The following is a 10,000-nucleotide window of genomic DNA, read 5'->3' on the forward strand; positions in this document are numbered from 1 at the left end:
TCGTTTCTCCGTACTTTACTTTTCTTTTTCTCTGAAGTTCTTTCTCTCGTTTTCTTTTCCCCTGATTTGAATGATGACCATGTGTCCCTTGTGCAAGTAAGATTGTATCAGAAAGAATACGTGTTCTGGTTAAATCTGCTCTTACGTGTGCTTTTGCTTTCTTGTTTGTAAATACTCACTTTTAAATGATTGTGTGTGTGTGTGTGTGTGTGTGTGTGTGTGTGTGTGTGTGTGTGTGTGTGTGTGTGTGTGTGTGTGTGTGTGTGTGTGTGTGTGTGTGTGTGTGTGTGTGTGTGTGTGTGTGTGTGTGTGCGTGCGCGCGCACGCGCGCGTAATACAGAATTGTTTGTGGTTATATCCAATTTCTGTCTCGGTTGCCTTTTCCTTCATTGGTTTGACACAGTGTACAAGTGCAGTTAGACAAGAAGTGTACCCCACCTGATTTGCTTTGTTGGCTAGTATTGCACCTATCTGTTATGCTTGGCAGAAGATCACCAAATGTGGTGCCGAGGGTGTGGCCTCAAGTTAGGTTGCCGTGCCAATATAAAGGTATCGCGGAAACATCGAAGCGTAACCCTGCTCGGCCGGTCGTCTAAACAAAGTAGCTATGGCTGTGTAAGAATTGCAGCCCATTGGACCACATAATTATCTCTGGTCGGCGGCCTCAGGGTGTTTGAGAGAAACTCAAGTGCTTCCCATCGTGGTGATCCCCGAACCCCAGCCTGCAACAATACAAATGCAAGATGCTAGATTTATATTTTTGTTACGCACGTGGTGTATATGTTCAATCATTGGTTTGTACATCTACCAAAGTAAAATATACTGTATGCATGTATATCGATATCTATATCTATATCTATGTATATATACACACGAGGTCCGTCTAAAAAGTAACGGGACTGAGCCTGCCGTGTGCTCCACTTACACAACTTGAATGAATGGGTTGCATCACAGTCTTTCGCAACATTCCAGCAATATATGTGATTGGTGATGGTTGACTGTGCTCATTGTGTGATTTTTTTTTACAGGTCGTGCTTTATACGTTGTCTAGTCCGAGTCGTCGTGCTACGAGTCATGAGCAGAGAGCCAATCTGAAGTTTCTTGCCAAGCTTGGCAAAACACCTTCCGAATCCTTCGCAATGCTGCAGCAAGTCTACAGGTTAGAAACAATGTCATGTACACGTGCATGTGAATAGCACAAGAGGTTCAAAGAGGGACGGGAGGAGGTTGAAGAGGATCCACGGTCTGGAAGACCTTCAACGAGCAAAACGGCGGACATCATCGAGCGTGTGAAGCAGATGGTGCGCGCAGATCGTCGACTCACGGTGCGGATGATCGCTGAGGAACTTTCCATCAACAAAGACACTGTCTGGAGCATCATCACTGAAAATGTCGAAATGCGCAAGGTGTGCACAAAGATGGTCCCCAAGCTGTTGTCCGAGGACTAAAAACAGCAAAGACTCACTGTCTGTCAAGACATTATCGAGCGCCTCGACGACGCTACTGACGTGTTCGGGAGAGGCATTACTGGCAATGAATCGCGGATATTTGAATACGATCCCGAGACCAAACAGCAGAGTCGTCAGTGGAAAAGTCCGGCATCACCAAGACCAAAGAAAGTAAGGATGTCGAAGACGAAGGTCAAGGTGATGCTCATCGCGTTTTTTGAAATCAAGGGCATCGTCCACTTTGAGTTTCTAACACAGGGTCAAACATTGAATCAATACCTGTACAAGGAGATCCTCCGGCACCTCATAAGATCAGTCCGGGACAAGAGCAGGGATATGTGGGAGAACAACGCCTGGGTGCTCCACCATGACAACGCCCCTGCTCACAGTGCCCTGAGCATCCAACAGTTTATTGCGGAGAAGAACATGCCAACTCTGGAGCAACTCTCGTATTTGCCAGATTTGTCCCCTTGTGATTTTTTCCTATTCCCCAAGCTCAAGGGGGTGATCAAACGGACCCGATTTCCTGATGTGGAGGCCATCAAAAGGGCCATGATGACGGAACTCCAGAGAATTCTAGAAGAAGCCTTCCGGGGGCGCATCGAAGCGTGGAAGAAGAGGATGGACAAGCGTGTGAGACTGGAGGGAAACTATTTTGAAGGGGACAAGCTGTGATTTCAATATATTTTTTGGAATAAAATTTCTGTGAAGTCAGTCCCATTACTTTTTAGATAAACCTTTTATGTATATATACGAAGTGTGTTCAAAAAGTATCCAACCTTAATTTTTCGTGTGTAAACAAATGAAGCTTGGGAGGCGTGGTTTGGTGCACGTATGTCGGCGATCCTAATCCGTATGCGTGAATATTTTCCTGCCTGCAGAAGCTGTCAGTCGCCGACAGACCACCGATGAGTGAGGAAGTGTAAGTGAGCGCCGTCGGATTTTCGTTTTTGACAAAATGACGGATCACTGTGGTCTCATCGCCAGTGATCACTGTGTTGAAGAAGATGGGATCGCTGTTCACAGTCTCCAGCATGTCCTGTGCGATCTCCAAACGGAGTTGCTTCTGCTCGATCGTTAGCAGCTTTGACACGAATTTCGCTGAGATTCTCCTTAAGCCCAAATCCTCAGTCACAATGGAATGAACAGATCCAATGCTGACGCCCGCCTCATCTGCAAGTTCTCTGATCGTGATTCGACGATCCTGCATCAGCAGGGTCCTCACTTGGTCAATGACGATCTCATTTCGGGATGTTGAAGGCCCACCAGAACGTGATTCACTTTCCACTGATGTGCGGTAGAAGCGGTTTCCATCTTTGAAGCGGTTGTGCCACTCTTTTATCTGTGTGGTGCTCATTGCTTCATTCCCAAAGGCCTGTTGAATCTTGCGGATCGTTTCCACTTAGGAATCACCAAGCTTTACACAAAATTTGATGCAGTAGTATTGTTCAAGTTTTTCCATCATTTTGTCAAAAACGAAAATCTGACGGCACTCACTTACACTTCCTCACTCAACGGCGGTCTGTCGGCGACTGACAGCTTCTGCAGGCAGGAAAATATTCACGCATACTAATTAGGATCGCCTACATACGTGCACCAAACCACGCCTCCCTAGCTTCATTTGTTTACGCACGAAAAATTAAGGTTGGATACTTTTTGAACACACCATATATATATATACATATATATATATATATATATATATATATATATATATATATATATATATATATATATATATATATATATATATATATATATATATATATATATATATATGTTGTTCATCTTTGGGCTGCTCCCGTTAGGGGTCGCCACAGCGGATCATCCGTTATGATCCGCATACTGATTTGGCATAGGTTTTACACCGGATGCCCTTCCTGACGCAACCCTGGTCACCTCTTACGACACAGGGATAAGGATTGGGTTTCACCACGATTCCGAGCTGCCCTAAACCCTCTCATAGCGCTGCTCAGCGCAGAGCGCCCGTCCTCAAGCGATCCTCCAAACCAAGCCTCCGAGTAGCCGGATTACAGGCGCACGCCACAACGCCCGGTATATATATATATATATATATATATATATATATATATATATATATATATATATATATATATATATATATATATATATATATATATATATATATATATATATGTCAGTGACTATTATGCTGTTAAAGTAAAATCACAGCAAACAAGAAAAAAGAGAAAGCAGAGATTGCAGACCATTACCAGGTCTTGTTTTGTGTGGTGTTTGTGTAGTTTTGTGTGGTGCTTCTGTACTGGTGTGTTCCATAATTAATTACAGACATAATTAGAACTGCCACTTTATAAATGCTGGCAGTGATGACCGGGTACCAAGACGTCCCACTTTGATCAGACACCTGATCCTGACCCATGACATTTATTATTGTTCAATTGCATTTGGAATGGGATTAAAATAAATTCAATTCAAACCAAATGGAAGACCATATAGGTACAGTCCTGCATTGGGTTCATCAGAAGGAACCCAAACAAGCAAAAACCAAATAGAGTCATCAGGAGGAACCTGGATAGCAATTAGGTTTCTGCTGCTCCTCTCCCCTCAATCCCATCCAGGTGCAGCCAAGTGAGCCTTGTTTGAAAAAAACAAAAATATCAAAAAGAGCTAGGATCAAAAAATCAAATAATTCTGGTTGAAATTTAAAACATACATTCTCTTTCACGACAAGATCATCATTGTGAAGTTTCACATCGATCAATTCATGAAGCGGTTCAAGAAAAATATATTTTTAAAGATTTTCGCTCAATCCAATATGGCTGTCAGACCATACGACCGATCAACTAATTGTGAATACCCTGGTATCCGCAAGACTTGGGGAACATTTGTGTGAAGTTTCCACTCAAACTGTCCAGCCGTTCTGGAGAAGATTTTTTAATAGGTTTTTGGGTAAATCCTATATGGCTGCCAAATCACGTGACCTATGATGTCATATGTGTGAATATTTTGTTCCTCATGGATAGACGGTCATACCTGTAAAGTTTCACCTCGATCTGTTCAGCCATTTCAGAGAAGAAGATTTTTGATGGTTAAAAAAACCAAAAAACAATATGGCTGCCGATCCACATGACCGATGACATCACCGATTTATTTTTTCTGTGGTCCAATTTATCCCGAGATGACCTCAAAAATTCTCATACAGATTGGATGTAGCGTTCTATGTATGCAATTATAACGTCAAAACAAAGACACCTATGACATCATCAAAAAAAAATCACACTTATTCCCCATGAAGAGTACTTATCATGTACCAAGTTTCAATTTTTGCCTTGGTATGGTTTCAGAGATACAGAGGTCCAATTTTTTTTAAGTTTTTCCAACATGGCTGCCACACCACGTGACCTATGACGTCATAATTATCATGAAGACATTCAGCATGAGTTGTTGCTCTGATGTTGAAAATGTGAACCCAAATGGAATACCCTCTCCGAGAGGGTTAAAAAAACTGAAAACCACAAATAATTTCCTTTTTGTCCATTTTACTTCACTGAGAAAACTTCATTCATTTGGAAACAAATTCTCTGACTCCTTACTAATCCATCTGTGGCAAGTTGGAGGTGAAGAAAAACGAGTTGGTAGGATTGGAATTGAAAGTGGGTTTTTATTTTATTTATTTATTTAGTCGACGTGATCGGGAGTGTCGTGATGCTGTGCAGGGAATCTTTGAAAGTTGTGAACAAGGCCTTCGATGAGGGACAGCTCTTAACGTCACAGAGCCTTGCACATTGTCTGAATACCTCCAAATAATTGGGGCTATTAGGAGAACAAATGAACAAAAATAATGAAAAAATGAAAACCAAAAATAGATGAAAATAATGAAAAACTGGAACCAGAGTGATACCTTTCATTTTGACTCAAGGTCACAACAGGTCTAATCAGTCTGTGTGTCAATCCTTGCGAGTGAGGGGGAGGGATGCGGATTTGGATTTGGGAGGGAAGGTGGGAGGGATGCAGAGTTTTGAGGAAGGGGGGAGGGATGCGGACATGGAGTTGGTGGAGGCATGGGGAAGGATGCTGAATTGGGAGGGGGGATGGATGCGGAAATGGAATTGGGAGGGAGGGAGAGATAATAACTTGGAATTGGGAGCTGGCAGAGGGGGAAGAAATGTGGGATTGGAGTTGAGTGGGGGAACAGATGTGGATTGGGAGTTGGGAGGGGGAGGGATGTGGAATTGGAGAGGGGGGATGGATGCACACTTGGAGTTGTGAGGGGTGACAGATGTGGAATTGAAGCTGGCAGAGTGGGGAGTAATGTAGACTTGGAGTCGGGGAGGGATGGATGCGGACTTGGAGTTGGGAGAGGAGGGACAGGTGTGGAATTGGAGTTAAGAGGGGGGAGGGATGCATATTTGGAGTTGGGATGAGGTGGAGGGATGAGGACTTGAAGAAGAATGGGGTTGAGGACTCAGTCACATCTTACATCACGTGGAATTTCCACTGGTCCTGCCATTATGCTGTCAACAGACATTCCTGTCAAACTCCTTAATGATTCCACACTCGATTGGAAACTATTTCCTTCACATTAACCCGGTGTTGCCGGGTTCCCTGCAAATATGTATGTATGTATGTATGTATGTATGTATGTATGTATGTATGTATGTATGTATGTATGTATGTATGTATGTATGTATGTATGTATGTATGTATATATATATATATATATATATATATATATATATATATATATATATATATATATACACATTGAATTGTGTGAAGTGTGACGAGCACTCCCCCGGTCTCCAATGGATGTAAAGTCCTGCACAAGTGCACACGAATGTGGTCATCGTTGGTTAGAGATCTATACGGTATGCCGCCCTGATGAGGGTAAATGAGCGTAATATCCAGATCTCCTTGTACAGGTATTGATTCAATGTTTGACCCTGTGTTAGAAACTCCGTTTGATGTTTAACCAATGGTGACAATAAAATCTCAGTCCGTTTGACATGAGTTACAGGCCTGAATCCTCCAGGTCTCAAGTAACACTTTGGTGTGCACTTGGCAGGAAGGAGACACATAATAAACATAACCCTGCTGTTCTAGCTTTTCCACAAACCTGGACCTTGAATACAAAAAAAAGGTTGGTTGTTTCCTCGTAACATCATCTCTCGGCTCTTTCAAAAAATTACGACTAAACCATTTCAGCTATGTTGCCGCCAGCTTCCAATTTGACCAGCATTTGCCACGACAATAAAAAAGACCCAAGCACAAACACGACAAAGAGTTGACTTCACCATTAAAAAAAAAAAACCTGTGTATTTCCATGGACAACTGTATGTGACTCTCACATGTCACAGATTATCACAGCATCAGTTACGATGGCAACCCACAATATCGCACATTTGCCAAAAGGTATCGTTCTATCATCAGCACGGCAGCAATTAAAACAAACTCAGCCTCGAAGTCTACACACCAATCAGACATGAACAACATGATCTTCGAAAGGCCAAGGCCACATCAACATTGATCTCCTCACAACATTAATCAACAAACTTCCATCCTGACTAAGGAACAGGCACAACAGGGTCAGCAATATGCCAACATCAAAAACCTGTTGTGTACCAACAAATAATCATATTCACTATTTACTAATTTCCATTTCACTAGTCCCTTCGCTGGTAATAGTAGAAAATTATTGATGAGGAAACTGTTCTGCAGTAGGTCAGGAGCTAAAGGAGCTAAAAGCTGTTGATAAACGAGTTGTCACCCACAAGTGGAACAGCTTTTGTTTGCACTCTCTATCAAGTACACCAAGTACAGTGTGAGCCAATACAAAAAATTGGAGCAATTGTCCATCATGGGTGAACTTGCTGTTTGCAAGGGGTCAAAAGATGAGAGGAGGTAAAATAAAGTGTACATGCAACATGAAACTACTCAGTGTGGTTGACTTATTCTCTTCCTTTCAAAAGAGATTGTTCTGGATGAGTAAAGATCCCACTCTTCTCACATACATCCCATTAAAATAAAAAAAATGATTTTCCGTGGTGGTGGAATGGGATATGATAAGAGGTCACCTGGGAGGGCAGCACTTGAACATAGAGAAAAGATGAAATTAAATCAACGAGATGTAGGTTGGATCGGCAGAGATTACTTTTCCTGTGTTTGCATTCCCTTGTAACAAAATGTTTTTCCATTTTTATGCAGGTGAACCACTCTGGGACATCTTGGTATACTGCCTGAGGGCCAAAGTTAACAGAGCACAATCCACTGCTGGCCTTAAACGTGCTCTGAAGGCGGAATCGTGAAAGGAGTGTTGGAGGAGTGAGGGAGCTGTGGTTACACCTGATATCTACTAACACTTGCTATACAAAGCATTAGTGACAATTACAACCGATGCAAAAAAATTTTAAGGTTGAGAAATAATGCTGCATATTTGCTTTCTGTTACAGTACATTTGGTGGTAATGCATGAAGTCCTCAAGGTTAAGCCAGCAACTAGCGGAGACAACAAAGCCAGATTAGATATATGCATTTGCTTTTCTATATATGCTTTGCATGGATCTGTACGCAGTTTTATTGTCAAAATTCCTGGGTCTTTTCTAAAATTTGTTTTCAATATTGATCGAAGGAGCTTGTATGTAAATCGAATGGAAGACAAAGACGTAGACATCGGTGTACTTGTACGTGAATGACAGCATAAACAGATATGGTGTGTGGGATTTGAATCTGGATTATTCATATCATGAGGCAGAGGCAGAAGGCAAAGTGCATCTGAAATAAATAAATATTTTATGTACAATCTGGAACTAACCCCCACTTTACCCCTCCCCCCCCAAAAAAAACATCCAATTTATTAAACAAAAGGGAGAAGCAAACGGGAAAATCTCGACAGACCAATAACATGTGCCACCACTAATTAGGGTTACTGAACATGGTCTTGTGGGTTTGCAAGACTTTTGAGTGAATGAGTCCTGTGAAGTTTCAAATTAATGAGAACGATCCTCAACTGAAGCAAACAGTGCCAGCACGAGCAACAATTATATGATGAGTTCCATGTCAGAACAGGGAAGAAAAACACAAATACATTGACTGAGAAATAGACTGAAATAAAGAATAATAAAATTTGGGGGAGGGGGGAAAGAGACGGAGAGACAGAGAGACAGAGAATGAGAGAAAGCCATGGTTGAATAAACTCACATAATAAAGGACGTCTGTCCAACCCTCCATGGTGATACACTGGAACACCGTGAGCACAGCGAAGAATACATTGTCAAATTGTGTGATGCCATAGTTTGGTCCAGGATAGCCTCCTCGGCAATCAGATCCTTCAGGGCATCTTCTTACTCCACACACATCGTTTTCTTCAAACTCACCTGCATTCCATACACAATGACCGTTTCATCTGCACATCAAACTGACTGCTCATAATTGCTATAAACCAGGATGGGCCCATTGCTATATAAATCAGGCAACAGGTCACCCCAATTTTGACCCCCCCCCCCCAAAAAAAAAAGATAACTGATATTCAACCACAGTACCAGCACTAGTGAAGGAATCATTATTGAGGAATAACACCAGCACTGAAATTGGGTGAGGATGAAGGGGCGGTGGTTTCTTAAGGGGACAATCAACAAGAAGTTTCAAACTCTCACTGAAAGTCAAAATGGTGTAATGAGCAGCTGTAGAAACAGTCTCCGAGTCGTGATGGGATTTCACAACAACTTAGAATGGATGAAAATTGGCAATGGATTGTGAAAAGATGAAAGCCTTGTAATTCTGAGAAAGCACAAAGCCTTGGAAAGGGCTATGTATTAAGCATGGCCGAGCTGTTCGCATTTAGTGTAAACCGATTTGAGAAGTCACACCATACAGTAAACAATAATACATGTATCCCTTGTCGCCATCTCTTCTTATAATGCATCCCATCCATATCTCGTGTAACGGTGTACAGCTACATTTATGAGAACAACATAAAAGATTCCATAATTAATTCACACCCATTCACTTGAACTATTCATATGCAATTCCTTCATACACGCCACAAGGAATCAAACACATCAGTGGATTTTACTTTTTACCATGATTTATGAAATAAAGAGATAAAGATTCAGCATATTTAATTAATACTTAGTTATATTCATTGTTGAGACTAAAAGGACCTGCTCCCGAAGGGAACGGCCAGAGGGGTTGTGTTATTATCCTTATTCAAACATGCAATTCAAAACAGCACACTGCACTGGAAAACATGGGGACAGGAATACTGTGGTGTAAATGGTGGAGACATCCTCCACCTAGAGTGGCACCACATGATACACATTTATGTGGAGAACTTGCATCCCTCCCCACTCCACCCCCCTCCCCCGCCAAGACGACCGGCAAAGATAAGTAAAAACACCCCTATACATTAATGTGGGTCATGCTGATCCTATGTGGCAAGTCTGGATGCAATCAACCCATAACTGTCAGAATAGCGTGACAAACAAAGAAACACACACCGGTCCATTAATTATAGAGAGGATGCATTATCCTATGATTGCTCCCATCAGTGATTAGATGCACGAGAGAATGATA

General features: G+C 42.0%; 1 protein-coding gene across 1 annotated transcript in view; it reads right to left on the bottom strand.

Moving 5' to 3' along the window:
* The window catches only part of LOC147012762 (voltage-dependent P/Q-type calcium channel subunit alpha-1A-like), a gene marked incomplete at its 5' end in the record, with an annotated part of 328,227 nt that overhangs the window by 246,594 nt on the left and 71,633 nt on the right, over positions 1 to 10,000 (bottom strand). The window contains one exon of the mRNA XM_085853452.1: positions 8,627 to 8,802. Within this exon, the coding sequence (XP_085709578.1) occupies positions 8,627 to 8,802 (176 nt within the window). The remainder of the gene's footprint in view (positions 1 to 8,626; positions 8,803 to 10,000) is intronic.

The sequence above is a fragment of the Eptatretus burgeri genome, chromosome 14, assembly GCF_056783735.1.
Source record: "Eptatretus burgeri isolate ZD-2024b chromosome 14, Ebu_testis_v1, whole genome shotgun sequence".
Classification (NCBI taxonomy): domain Eukaryota; kingdom Metazoa; phylum Chordata; class Myxini; order Myxiniformes; family Myxinidae; genus Eptatretus; species Eptatretus burgeri.